General features: G+C 42.0%; 1 protein-coding gene across 3 annotated transcripts in view; it reads left to right on the plus strand.

Annotated features, from left to right (window-relative positions):
- Nucleotides 1-15,099, plus strand: part of nrxn2b (neurexin 2b) — an 883,386-nt gene that overhangs the window by 735,952 nt on the left and 132,335 nt on the right. For all 3 annotated transcript variants that reach the window (XM_088073122.1, XM_088073124.1, XM_088073123.1), the window contains one exon: nt 5,744-5,925. In XM_088073122.1, coding sequence (XP_087929248.1) covers nt 5,744-5,925 — 182 coding nt within the window. The remainder of the gene's footprint in view (nt 1-5,743; nt 5,926-15,099) is intronic.

The raw sequence follows: 15,099 nt of genomic DNA on the forward strand, positions 1-15,099 counted from the left end.
GTCAGACTACTCATTAGAGACTCTGCACCTCCTTTGTCTCTTCATTTAGTGGAAGGAAGAGTGCACGTACACACAGACGGGCACATGCACATATACAATTGCACAAAGCGGCAGGTGGCCACTATCAGCTGGACAAATCAAAGCAGGCAAAGTCAACAGCAGCTCATTGGATGGATGTAAGAGAGGAGTAGAAAGTATTTCCAAGTACGACTAGAGTTCTTTTTTTCCTCAACTTTGGAACTGGTGTTGCTGGCATTTTTGCCCATGAATGTGTTGATGATGAAGACAAAGTAAAAACGTGACAAGTGTGATTGTGACAGTGGCATCAGGCGTACAGGAAGCTCTCTGGGGAAGACAAAGCATATGGCAGATGCTCCGCATGAGAGAGGTGTTAATTGATGAGAATCAGTTCAGTGAGTACAGGCGTATGATATGCAGCGATGATACGTGCTTCATGTCTAATTCTTGGTATGCCCTAAATGAGATATCAGTGTTTCAAACTGTATCACAGTGCTAAAGTGGGATTTCAGGAAGCATTTGGAGCTTAATTGGAATTTAAAGTAAAGTTCTATGGGCTCAATAAATCCGGTGAAACACGTGTTAATAGTTGAGGTGCATGTACAGGGGCTAGAATGGAATATGTTGGACTGATATCATAATAGAGATGAACCACAGTGACTAATACATAACGCAATATGAAACATATTTGATCTATCTCACTTGAAAATGTGTTTTTTTATCTATTTGAAATGATTCCCCAAGCATTTGAGATGTTGTGTCTCAAACAAGAATCCCTGCTGATTTCTTGGCTGCTTCTTCATCCGCCAGAATATAATTACAGCTAAAATCCTTAACATTAGAGACGCTCGAAATTGATGTTAACACTACAACAAAGATTATGTCAAGCTTTCTGACATTGTCTGATATCCATGTGTCTCTTGAGGAAAAAGCTATGTGACTAGATGAATGAAATTATCCTTGAACTATTTGAATAATCGAATCATTTATTTACTACAGACACGTTAAAGGAATTTGGGATGATGCAAATTAGGATTTTTTAGCACTATCATCACAGGGTTTCCCATAAATTAATTTATTTGTGGCAGCCCGCCACAATTAAAACATCTCCCGCCACATATTGATTTTATATTTTCGAGTTGGACCATTTATTAGGAGCTCTATTGGCATGTAAATACCATTCGGTTATTCATTGCACCACACTCATGGTGCACGGACTATATTCTGGGCACAGACAAAGCGGCAGAATGAGAGGCACAGTGAAAGCGAAACATAACCTGGGTCTAAAAGTTTGTAATTTCAGCTCTGACTAAATCAACAGATCAAAATCAACCCCACAACTCAAACTTCCCTGATACAACTGCTAGCACCCCTTGTGAAAAAATATTTTGATAAAAAAGCATGTGGTGCTTTTTTAAGCTACAGAAGAGGAGTTCTATATTAAGAAACTAGATATTCTAAGACATCCATTGGTAAAAAACTTAGTCATGCAAGCTCATCAATGAGGGGCTCAATAATTGTAATAAGTTGCACTAAATTTTGGCAAGGAAAGAACTGGCATGGTCATTTTCACATTGGTCCTTTGAACTCTCACCTCAAGATATCTGAATGATAATGAGTTCTGTGATGACCCACAAGTTTCCACTTAGTGAACGTGCCCACTTTGCGCAAATCATATGCAGTTTTTGGCAAAAAAAAAAACAAACATGCATTTTTTTGCATGCAGTATTCATGTGTAACTTCTATTTCCTAAAAATAGTGATGACATAGTTTCCAACTGGCTTATATGTTTAAACAGCATAATAGAATTACTGAAATTAAGTTTTGGTGTGCCACCCCAAGATTTTGTGGTGGCTCCATCTGGCCACCCCAATGAAAAAATTCTGGGCGTGTCATCCAGCCAATATTTGCAGTTGGGGCCTATGTGGGTATAGTAAATGAACTGAAAAATGGGCCCTATATGGGATTGTCCGGGGGCACTATAATGGCCCCATGTCAGTTGCCTACATGGATGGGTTCACTCAAGTGAGCCCCAGATAAGATGTATTTTGGCGCCATACCTACTTGGTACAATGGTAGCCTTCGCATAACCCATGTGGGCAGTGGTGTAGTGGAGAGTGTACCAAGGTATGCGGGGTATACGTCTTTTTCTGGCCTTTTGCAGAATACCCACTTATCATTTCCCATAATGCAACTTACTTGCCCATGTCTGTAGTAATTTGTCTGACAAGAAAACTGACTTTGACTTGTGAAACTGATGGAGTGCATCATAACGTTCCTTTGATGTCTGTGACAGCTGAAGTACTTCTCTCAACTTTTTCTTCTTGCCTCTCAAACTATCTCTATGTTTACAGTTACAATCACATACATTAACATGCACACAATCATCAACCATTCTCTCTTTTTCCCAACATGGCTCCACTTTCATCCATCACGACATGGCTCCCCTCCTTCCCTGTTTGTCGGCCATTTTAGAAATCTTTTCTCCTCTTCCTCACAGCTTGCTCTTGCCCAGCTTCTGCGAAGCTCCAGTGCTGCACTGTTAATAATAAACACTGGAAAGGAAAAAAAAGAAAAACTCCAAGTTTTTTTCTCTCTCCACCATCCACAATTCACACTTTCCCATCCTCTCTACTCCCCATCTCCGTACCCTGTTGTCTTTCTTCATCCTCTCCTTTTTTCCCCCTCCTCTGGCACACAACCTCTTTATAGCCCTGCTTGCCGTGCTGTGATAATTAGTCAGCGCTAAAATAATACAGCCTCAAGAAAACAACAAGAGCTGAACAGAGGGCTTAGCTCCGCTGGGAGGGAAGGAGGAGAGGAGGAGGAGGGAGGGGCAGTGAGAGCCAGAAACAGAGAGAAGGAGAGAGGAAGCGTGAGAGAGAGAGAGAGGGAGGAGAGTTGTGTGTGTCAGCCGATTTCAAATGGCTACCAGCGGATTGCTAGATAATGAAAGTGTCGGGTAGCTGAGTGAGTGAATGTGTGTGTGCAACAAGACCGCATGTCTCCATTCTTTATCAGCCCGCCTTTTCCCTGTGTATGACTAAGAGTGTGTGTGGCCTGTTGCTGTGGATGTTGTTTGAAGGCCCGTGGGCCCTGCAGTCATTTCCTCCTCTCTGACAAGAGCACACCTAGAGAGAGATTTGTAGGGCAAGAAAAACGCAAGGACGTTTGTGTCTCATAGACTGGATAAAATAACGGGTGTAGCCAACACAAAGTCACTCATTGGTTAGCCTCGAGTTGTGCATTTTGGCTGTCCTTATCTTGAATTTTTAGAGCCAGAAGTGACCATATATGGACAAGAGATTGGAGCTAGCCTTAATGCTAGTTGCTAGCTTCGTTTGCATGGCGTATTTACAGCTTTGGTTTAACTATAGGTGCATTCAGTTTGTACTGGGATGTCGAAAAATTCAGTTGACCTTTTGCTAAGCCCAGCTGTCGAACGCCACGAGCCAATTACATTTCATGCAGCTGTACAATGCACTCAGACATCCTGCTCGTAGACCTCCATTAAAAAAGGCATCAGAAATTTTGATTTTCCCGCAGTTTTATTTAAATTTATGCAGTTATTTCTTTAAAATTGTCAAACAATGAGCATGGGGTAAATGCAACACAGATTCAAGGTATCCTAAGAGGCTTGAGAATGGGGTGTATTTTATCCTGTTCCCTAAACCTAACATAAACAGAATAAAGGTTCTCCTCAGCGCTACGTAAAGAAGATAAACAAGGATGTTTGTATTCTAAGGTAAGGCATCATAGTGTTAGCAAAATTTGCTGCAAAGTGACAATTATATATAACCTCATACATTATGTCGACAGCATCGTGTAAAACGTCAACTTGCATAAAACTTTGCTAGGTAAGGTTAGCTTAACTTAGCTAATAGCCACTAACGTTATGGCCAACTTCAGCTTCGTAATGTTAGCTCATTATGTCATCTGTTCAACTTAGTAATTTTGTTCTTTGACAATCAGACATTAGTGTTAACTGGAGCAAAAGATCGTAGTTAAAGCCCATCCAACTGAAAACCATTAATATTAACTTATGTGTCAAAGAAAGCAAAGGCTGGCTAATGCTAACACCACAGCATAGTGAAGACCATTTGATGGCTTCTGTGTGAAATAAGGAGCTTCTGTCCCCAAAAGTTCTGTATAGTATCTTTGGATATGTCTTTGACACAGACAGCCGACATTGTTAGTTCAGGCAGCGCTCCAAATGTTTGTCGAGTGAGCTAAGGGGGCGTGGGTTAGCAAGAGGTCAGTTGTGTGCATCTGAATCTGCAGCCAGGCTACAGAGATTGCAACAGTGATAAGTAGCCAACTTTTTACCTAGTTTAGCAAGGGAAAATGTCAAACAGTTGCCCGTTATAGCAACAATGAATATTTGAGACTTCTCTCTTGTCATATGCTAATCAAAAATAAAAAAATATTCATCACATTGGTTTCTGCGACATATGGAGCTCTTTCACTGTTTTCTGCCACTTTATAGATGTAACCAAAGGAGCTCATGACTAAGGGCCAAAATAAGGAGCAAAACAAAATTTGAATTAATCTTACTACCATGGGGGAAAAAAGGGGGAAAATGTGCTCTACTGCTGGCAAGGATGTCAAAAGTAATGTTAGAAAGATTTATTCAGTAAGGAAAATTGCAAGCAAACACATCAGTCAAATGTGGAAGTGTAAAGTATATAAGTCTGTATATATGCAACTGTGTGTGCATTTCATCTTGTAGCTTCATATAGCTACATGTACAGGTATTAGTATATGCACAAATAGAATGTGTTTATTTATATTTATGTTGCAGAAAAGACTGACAGCTCAAAGGGGTTGCAAGCAGTTCACTGTGGTTTCATTACTCTGTGCTAATCACAGCCAACGCCCGTCATTCCCAATTCACCACCAGGCTTATTGGAGCCAAGCCAAGTCCTAACTCCTCTGTTACAGTTCAAACATGAAATTGCTCAGCTTACATGTGGGGTAGTTTTTTTTTTTTTTTAAGCTGGAACTCACAAATACTGTTGAGGCAAAGTTCCTTTGACAGGGAGATCTGAGGAATTTCTTTTGTTGATGTTGAGGACTGGTGGTTACACTGACAGCATAGCCAACACTAAGTTTGTCAGTTCGCCCTAGTTTGAATGCAACGCAACCGAGGGCAAGTGAAACTGCAGTGGCTCAGCAGATTAACATTTCAAAGGGGAGTGACAGCCAGCACTGGTGCTAGTACTAGTGCTAAAGCTACACATGACTACATGATATACACTGCCGGTAACACGTTTTAAAATGGGATATTCAAGCCACAGATTTTTAAACTTTTCACTGAAATGCGACTGAAAAGGGTTCTTATTTTTAGTCTGTGGCTTTTCACTGATGTACTGTATCTCTGTCATAAAATTCAATTATATATATCATGCTCTATTCATTCAATTAAAATAGAAAGCTTTATTCAACATTAAATTAAAAACAGCAGATTTCCATAAACTGCAATTTCTCCAAAACAACAAAATTCCATTAATATGTGAAAGAAGGAAATATACATAAGGCCAACCTTCCAATTCTTTGCAGTCAAATCTTTCCTCAGTTTGTTTTCTGCTGTGGGACTGGACATATTCTGCATTAACACTTGGGAACATTCCATCTATATAACATCCATATAACGTCTTTCTTTCCAGTCTAATTTTTGTGTTGTAATTTAATGCTAACCATTGTTTCCCATCCTGTATTTTTGCAGCTGGGACAACTTACATCTTCGGGAGAGGCGGAGCCCTCATCACATATACCTGGCCACCCAATGACCGGCCGAGCACACGGGCAGACCGGCTGGCAGTGGGCTTCAGCACGCAGCTGAAGGAGGCTATTCTGGTCAGGGTAGAGAGCGCCAAGGGACTTGGAGATTACCTGGAGCTGCACATAGTAAGTAACCGCCTTGGGGATATTGAGGGGGGTTGGAATGGATGGGGGAATGGTGCAAATACCCGAAGCAACATTCACTGGGATGAATCACCTGGGAAAACCCAGAAACAATGAGGGTGCATTGGGAAGTACCAGAATAGGGAAGGTTAAGAGGTAACAGAAAATGGGGTGTAAAAAAATGCCAAGAGACTGGGAGATTGGGCTATTTAAACTAGTCACTGGAGAATGAGTAAGAGGAGAGAGAGAAATACTGGAGGAAGGAGAAGCAGAAATGGAATGGAAAGATGTCAAAGATGGTGGAAAGATGGTCTGTACCAAGGGACAGGGAGTAATTCAGCAGCTACAGATAGTGAGATGCATGCTGTAAGAGAAAGAAAGGTAGGTAAGTCGGGGTCATTGATGCAGAATGAGTGAAGTGAAAGGATGGCATTTTGTCTGCAGTCATGACCAGGCTGCAACACTCTTCATCTTTGTTGACATGGATATGCAAACAGAAACTATTGAAATACTGGTATTTTAGGCTGGTAAAAGATAAAAGCTTGATATATAAACACACTGATATTTATGCTTCAGCTTTAAGTTTGTTTTTTCCAACCTTGACCTTTTTTTGCCATGTTTTTGTGCTGTAGTGACCAACAGTAACAACATTTTTTGAAATCACTCTAATATTGAGCACTGCAGCCAGCAGCAGCAAAACAGGCTGCAATGTAACCACTGTGGTCATGTCCGCATGTCTATGTGAAGAATGTTCACTAAAAGTGCTTGTTTTTGCCACTGACTGGCTCAGGTTGTTAATCTAAGTGTCTGACAACATTGGGGAAGGATCCCTACAGAGATAGACCTTTTTGTTTAAGTGTAAAATCAGCAACCAACTGAATTTCTTTAGGCTTGAAAGCCAATTCCAATTTATGTTTTAGCATGGATTTCTAGTAGTTTGGTGCTCATTTCTAGTGGTTTGTTGTTGACTTAAGTACATTGTGACGGGAATGGTGGCCTAGGGAAGACTTGCATATGAAAGTATAGAGAAATAGCCTACCGGGACAATGCTACCCAAGGAGCATTTTTAATGTCTTACAATTTCAGGTTTTTTCCAAGTCTGGCTTCTCTGGAAGTTAAGGGATTGTTTTTGGCATTTATACAGTAGTTCTGCAGTGGAGTGTAAGGGTCACTGAGAGGAATCATTGTGTTCAGAATCCAGAAAATGAGTAATCGCCCAACGATACCTCTTTGTATCCCCTGTCAAACTAGTTATCGGCCTCATTTCTGCTTTCATTGCTTTCATATGTTAGGCTTAAAGGTCATTTAAGACCACCTCTAATGATAACTTTAAATGGCAATTAAGGGACAGCAGGCGTTTAAAAATGCATTTACACGGACTCTAATTGTCTCGTTGACCCCTGTGCTTCCTCTTTCCAATATTATATTCCAACCTCATTTTCATTTTATTGGGCGGGAGGTGGGGTTCTCTTAATAACTAACCCACACTTTACCTGGTGACTCTGATTCATTTACCATGTTGTTGGAGTCACACAATTAAAAACTGCGCCTTGTCAGATTCACAACTTCATGGTTTTACTGTACCAGCTAGAGGAAAAGATGTTGCAATGTCCTGCAGTTCTTTTACACTCTCTTTACATGTGTAGTGATAAGACACTATCACTGTTGTCTACACTTATCTACACTCAGCCATCTGCGCAAGTGTGTGCAGTTATGTGTGTCTCTGAGTGTGTGTGTGTGTGTGTGTGTGTGTGTGTGTGTGTGATCACACCACTCCAACATCCCGATGACCCCAATTTGTTTGGGCTGGCCGTGCCTGGAAGCGACAGGAACATGGTTGACCCCAGGTCACTTCTCATCCAGTGATCAGTAAACTGAGAGGAACAGAGGAAGGGATGATGGGAAAGAGGTGTAGGGGGGGGGGTGGGGGGTGTGGGGGCTGTTGGTGGTTAGACCAAGTAGGTCAAGGCCAATTTGAATGCTCTTAACATCAGTGTTGAATAATGATAATGGCTGTAAGCATGAAAGATTACAGTTATAAATGCGATTGACACAACAAATGATGCTTGGGTTGAAGTGATGATGCAGTTCAACCAAGGCAACTTTTAAGGGTCCGTTCCTGTTATTTTGTAGCACTGTTTCTGTTGCTTTTTAAATTCAAAGGATTACTTGGAGAGAGTCGCATTTGACTCAATCAAAAACACATAAAAACATTTTAAAAAATAGCATAGAGTAGTGACATTTGGTCCTCCCAAATTACAAAAACATATTTCCACATAGACCTCTAGTGTTGTCTTTTCATGCAGATTGCCCTTTTTTTAAGCAGCCATTCAAACACAGTGGAAGCAAATGGAATTTCCTCGCCTGCTCACAGCACTGAAAGAAGAAATTTTAAAAATTCAACAGTGACATCTCTTTCCAGAAACACTGTACTATTTACTGAACATAATCCACAGACCTTGCTCTGACTGAAAGTACTTTGAACTAAAAGATGTAGTTCCCATTCAAACTGTCGACAGTGAGTTTTGTGGATCAAGGGCATTGGCTTAATTTCAAAATCGTTTCCTGTCGTCAAAATAAAAGTCCTCTGCTATTTTAATGGGGATTTTTGGTTGGGGATATATTCCAATGTCCCAAATAGTGATGGGGAACACCACCTAGATAAAGAATTCCAGTATTTTTTTTTACATGGCCTTAGAAAGTTCAAAGAGTATTTATGAATTTGGGAAACTTTCTTTCAAAGCCAGAAACCAGATAAGAGAGTTTCAGTGTCATCCAGCACATATTTCCCAATCCATTGTCTATGGAGCAGTTTTAGACTTCATACCTTACAACATGACGAAGTGATTACTGATATTTTCTGGTCTGTCTTAGACCGCAGGAATAATGTATGAATTTTGAAAATTGCCATACTTCCCCTTTTAATGTAATTTTGATGGCTGTGGCCACAACAAAATACAATTTGCCTCCATGTATTGGGGTGAGGAGAAAAAGTAAAAAAAAAAAAAAGTTAGAGAAAGCTAAAACTACCTGCTTGGGTAGATGGCACCAGAGATTGGCGAGATAATGTCTTTTTTAATGTTATTTGTGTGAATTTATCCTTAAACTTTGCCAAAACTTTGAGTTTTGGGTGAGTTTGTGCATTACTTTTGTGTTCTACCCTGTTTATCTCTTCCCGTCCCCAACGATCACTCATCAGTCATTATTTAGCTTGCTCTCCTTTCAGCTGCATATTCTCCACCTAACTTCTGTGTCTTTCATTTGCTCCCTCATTCCCTCACGTCTGGCCCGTTCCCTCTCTCTTTCTCTCCCTCTCACGCACACATCAGCGCCTCTGACACACCAGCCCAGCTCCTCTGCTCCCACTGCAATTACATTTCATTTGCTGCCGCTGCTCCCGAGTCGCTCCCCTAAATGACTCTGTTCAGCCCGTGGTGGGTGTTTGGGTCCCGTTAATTATGCCCGTCTCTCTTTGAGGGGAGAAGTACAGGCAAATTAGACCTGAGAACCCAGGAGCCATGGCCCCATATCAACCCACCTGATGGGGGCCTCACAGACCCAATCAAACTACAAAGTAGCTCCACGTGCAAGCAGTGTGGTGGCCCTTAGGTCCAATACCTGGGGCCTTATTCGTTTGCTTAGTGGTTCAAAATTAGCATTTCAATTTTCATTCCAGGTTTGGTTGTTCCAGAGGTTCTCTGACTGACATATTTCAACATGCACAATTTTAAGAAAATATATTGTTTACGTAGATTTCTGTGCTTGTTGCATTTTTAGAACAGACATCCACCCACGAAGCAATTGATTAGCGTTAATGTTTCAGTTAATGGCCTTTCTAAGCCTGTATCATTGGTCCACTGACTCCGATCACAACCGTTTCCTGTCATTACAGGATATGACACATCACTGACGGATGCTGTCTCCATCTGTCTAACTAGAAATACCGGCACTGGTAGGCACGGCTGATAATAACATGCCACCAGGACGTGATAGAGCATGATTCCTTATCTCTCACGAACCACCCGTCTCTTTATATACCCTTCCTCCCTTACCTGCCCTCTACCTATTTCGTGCCACCCCCCCTCCATTTCTGTCCATTTCCCTGACACAGGGCAGGACATCACTCACTACATCGTCTTGACATGCTGTCATCAGGCCCCAGGGGTAGGAGATGTAAAGTCGAGGCTGTGGGATAAGGTGCTTGTACTGAATGTGCTGACTGCAGCTGCCTTTAAAAGAGACTTAGCATATCCTCACAAGACCTTGTTTCTTGCACTTGCCTAATTATTTACTGTGGGTGTGTCTGAAAGTGCTGCAAACTTCCAAGTTGACATTTTGAGAGTTCTAGATGAAAAAGCTTTGAAATTCATTATCTGGAAAATGCCATAGGAATGAATCATCACTGAGCAGACCAAACATGACTATGCATATTGCTGTTGCAGTGCAGCATTGCTCATATGTCTATAAAGACCCTCTGTCATCCAGGGCATGGGAATATCAAGCAGTAGGAAAGCAAAAACAGCTGGATTTGCTGTCTGGTCTTGAAGGACATTTAGTGTTTGTCGAGCAGACATGATCGGTTCTACGGGCTGGTGGGGAGTTCTTCTGTATTTAATCACCCAGAGAAATTAAATACCACAGAACTCCCCAAGAGTCAGTAGAACTAATTAAGTCTCTTGGATGAATGAGGAAAGATTTTCAAGAACACTCAGTAAGTCCAGTCGCTTTGCATTGTGCACAGATGAACGTGTTGGTAGCTTAATTTGTAACCCCCTAATGTATGCATTGGTTGGAATTAGCAACTCTAATTTTGGCATGCTAAGTTTTGGCATGGGTTTTTGCATCATTCGTCTGTCCAGCCATCATGCCACAAGTATGATCTAGTCTTTTCATTCCAAACAAAAAGCTGCAGTTGCTGCTGCATTTGCTGTCAGAGCTTCTCCTAAGAAAGACTGTCTTGACTTTGCACGTTAAGAACAGCAAAGGGCAAGTCCACTTACTAAGTGATTCCCAATGTCTTTGAACCGTACCCCAGCCTGCTTTAACAAATGGAACTTGTTCGGATGCCATCGACCAAGTGCAAGACCTTGGAAAATGAAGTTCGAGAAATCATTACCCCTATCAATATTCAAGAATGGTCTCCAGTGTCAGACATCAATGGTCTTCTTGATCTTTCTCTACCACAGACTCCCCGTCCAAGACTTGACTCCTTCCCGTTGGTTTTGGTCTGGTGTAAACACTGTGACCAAGGTCATAGGTACTTCAGTCATGCTATGACACCTGAGCAAGTTCCATTTCCCCAAAGAAGGCAGCAGAACTCATTTGATAACTCAAGGTAGTAGTTTAGATTCTTATTCTCGACAAAATTGAAGATACTTTTTGGTTTCACCACTCACAACATGAATTAGATAGGTATACACACAACTTTTATTACTTCAGTGAGCATTTCTGTTTTCTTCCATTTAGTAGACAGGATGTTTTTGGGTCCCCACGATGTCTTTGACAGGATGTTAGATCGACAGAACTAAAAATGGTCATTTGGGAGGGCAGGACATCATTTTTGCCAATCTTCATGACATTTCCACCATCAGGGCCTGAGGTGTGAGATTCAGGGACTGAAGGGTACAGACAGATATGGAAGTGGGCTGATAGCTAAATCTTCCATCTGTGGCTGCTGGAAAAGGCAGATGTCCTTGCAAGACCTTGGTAGCCAAAAGAAACAGACTATAATTTGTATATAAAAAAGCCAAAAGTATTTTTTCTTTCTGTATTTTTCTGCAACATCACTGGTTCAACAAATTACTATTATTATGAAAAATAGGAATGTCGTTCATATCAATTTGACGTTTCATAACATGTTCCCTTACTTTCAGGTACAACACATGCTAAAATTCTCTAGGAGCCACTGTTATTAGGTTGGCTGGATGAAATAATTTGCTAAACCCAAATTGTTGTTGGGGTGTAAGAATTAAAACTTGCTGATAGTGTGTAGAGGACAGCTGAAAATGTCTGTCTGTAGATCCATGTTAGCAGCAGTTATAAGAAGTAAGACTCAACTGATTCTTGGGCTGGTCATTATTGGTGATATTCAGCAGTTTTCTTTTAATAACACAATCCAATAAAGCAAATTGATTGAAAAACTTGCTACTTTGGCACTGATGCAGCCACCTGTCTGTAATAACCACTCCGTAGCCTTGCTCAATATCCTACCCACAGAACTACTTACTGGTTGTTCGTCACAAGTGAGTACCAACTGCTGTTGTGTGTCCAACACAAGGCAGCAAATATTCCTGAAGTTGTACTAAAAATCACAATTCCCTATGCTGAAGTTGCAAAAAGACATAATGCCACTGATAATGTTCTGTCATTTGTAGTAGTAGTTACTAGATGTAACCTCAGTTCTATGAGTACAATAACTGCAAGGAGGGGAAGAGAGAGAGATGGTGCCTTGATGAGGGCAAGAGATGTGATGTCTAGATTGTTATGGTTTATAAAAATGCACCACAGTGACAATACAGATATTTCATACACCAGATTTAGGCTTTAAAACGTGGACATGCCAATGATCATTCAACTAGATGTAATGAGGACGTCCATATGAGTTCTCAGTTAGTCGAGAGTCCAGTTTGAAGAGTAGTTCATCTACTTCACTGAATGTAGGTTTGTTGGTCTCCTTCATTACTAAAAATTGGATTCAGGTGAATATTTCATCTGTGCACTAGTCAGTTGAAGTGTTTTTCATAGCTTTTCTAGACTGTGTGAAAGCTGCCGTGGTATGGCAGCCTGTTGTGTTTCTGCGCAGTCATAACTCAGTGTACAAAAGTACAAAATTCTTTTGTGCTGACTTGATCGTCTGAGCTTGTCCATTTTTTTCTGGTGCACAAGCAGTGGCAATTTGAATACTGGGCATGCAAAGACTGTGTCTTTTCATTTCACTCAAGCATTTTCTCCAGCTTCATGCTCTGCTGTTTCTGCTACCTGGCTCAGGTGACAGCACTGCAGGCAGCCCTCCACCCAGTGTGGTAAACAAAGATACTGGGGTAAAGTAAGTTTGGGAGACCATTTCTGATTTTTCCTCCCTTTTCCAAAAGTGTTGAGGCAACTGCTTGTATGAAGGGGCTTCACAAAACTTAAATCATCTTCAGCTTTATGACTCATCATGTATTAATAGAAACTATGCAGGTTTTTATAATCTGAGCAGAACATTCCTCACTTCTGACTGTTCAAATGCATGAGAGTCTTTTCTGCTGTTTTCACTAAAAGCAATAAAGACACAAAAAACAGCAAATCGAGGTTATATGTTATGCGAAGAGTGATGACTCATTAATGAAGAAAGGAGCAAATATCAGAGTCATTCTCTTCATGAGCTCCTCATAAACTTTCTAAACGGCCTGACAGATGGCGGAATAAAGTCGCAGCAGTTTAGATGCACCTTTCAAACGAGTCGCGGACTCTTTTTTTAGTGCATTTCGTCTCGACGTGTCTGTTTGTATTTATGGCCGTTCTCACAGGCACTGCTCACATTTGACAGTCATTACATTTACAGCTGGCAAGTTGTCGCACTAACTGCTCTGTGGGAAGTGTCTCATCTGCAGTTATGGGCCGGTGCACAGTGCGCAGCAGGCCCTCCCAGAGTACCTCCATCACTGGCTGTCCAGTCCCGGCTCATAGCATTAAATAAGGGCTGCCTCTGATTACCCGTTTGGGAGCCATCCCTCACTGCAACTGTCTAGCTTGAGCAGAAAGAGGGAGGGTAGCAAAAGGAACACTGCTATATTTTCTCCTCTTGACCCCACCCTTACCCCTCTCCCAGCATGTGACAAATGCTGATTGCGAGCAAAATCGAAAGAGACGCGTTTGTGCACGCAGGCGTTATGTGGTCAGCATCCCCGCAGTCGAAATGTGAAGTGCAGCATCTGACTTCATTAGCTTCACCATGATCTCTTTTCCTCTCGCTGCCAGCTAATGAGAAGAACAATCCTCTTTTCTTTTTTTTTCCAGAATATACCATCACGTTTTCTCCTTTTTTAATTTTCTGACGACCACAGGTTATCTGTCAAGGGTTTAAGCCAGCGACTGTTTAATTACGGAGTTGAAAAATGTGATCTGACATGCGACGGCAATGCGGGATAAGATGAGTGGCGAGGAGAGCATGGCGGATGGAGAGATTTGAGGGTGCAGTGGGGAGCCGAGAGATGCTGGCGTCAGATAAAGGCAGATGGTGATGCAGATAAAACTGTCAGAGAGAGGCAGAGGCTTTTATCCTCTACTCCCCGCCCCCGGTTACACAGGAACACACATGCACACACACACACTTACTCCTAACTAGCTGTCAGTAGCACACAGAGTCACGCACCGCTCTCAGGTTCCAACTTGCTGCCAGAGTTGCAAGGAGAGAGCATTTTGCAAGGACACCTTCACATTCACTTACAAGACATGTATGATTAACCCTGGTACACTTTAATGCATGCAGACAATTTACAAGGGCAGCCCCACACATGGCGATTGTGTTATTTCCTTATTTATAACTCTCTGCCACCTTTCCTTTCTTAAATGGGTGTCACTTCTACCATTTACTCTCCTTCATCTTGTCAGAGGGGTGAAAGCCAAACATGCAGGGAGGGACGGAGGGACGAAGCGTGGCGAACAATCCAGGGAGAAAAGGGAGGCATTGCGGTGATAAATGCAGCTGCCTCGCAAAGGGTAGCGTGGGCCGCCGTCAGTAATGAGATCGGGTCCTGGCGGGTTTGGCAGGGTCTCTCTCCTCAGCTGGCGGGAGCCTGACAGCATATCGATTAATCCTTCTCTTTCGCATCACTAATTAATTGTCCCCGCGGGCGGAGGGGTGGCAGTGCGTGAGCCAAAGCAGGGGGGCAGACTCTACCTCTGAATTTTCATCATGGGTGGCTAACTTTTGGATGGGAGAGGGGATTAGCAGTGAGGCCGTCCTATAAATCCCACCTCCTTCGTGAGGATTCATATCTAAACCATTCATAACCAAAATCCATCTACTTGAGTGGTGATGCTTGTAGAGGGCAGCACACAGCATGGGTTTAATTGCTGCCTGAGAGACCGAACACAGGGCACATCTGTCTCACAATTTTTGATGACCATTTTAAAGGGTGTGCTAGTACCTGTTGGGTCATTTGTCTTGACTTTTAGATGCAAAGCACTAGG

This window comes from Plectropomus leopardus, chromosome 23 (genome assembly GCF_026936395.1).
Source record: "Plectropomus leopardus strain MGB_pleo_1.0 chromosome 23, ASM2693639v1, whole genome shotgun sequence".
NCBI lineage: Eukaryota > Metazoa > Chordata > Actinopteri > Perciformes > Serranidae > Plectropomus > Plectropomus leopardus.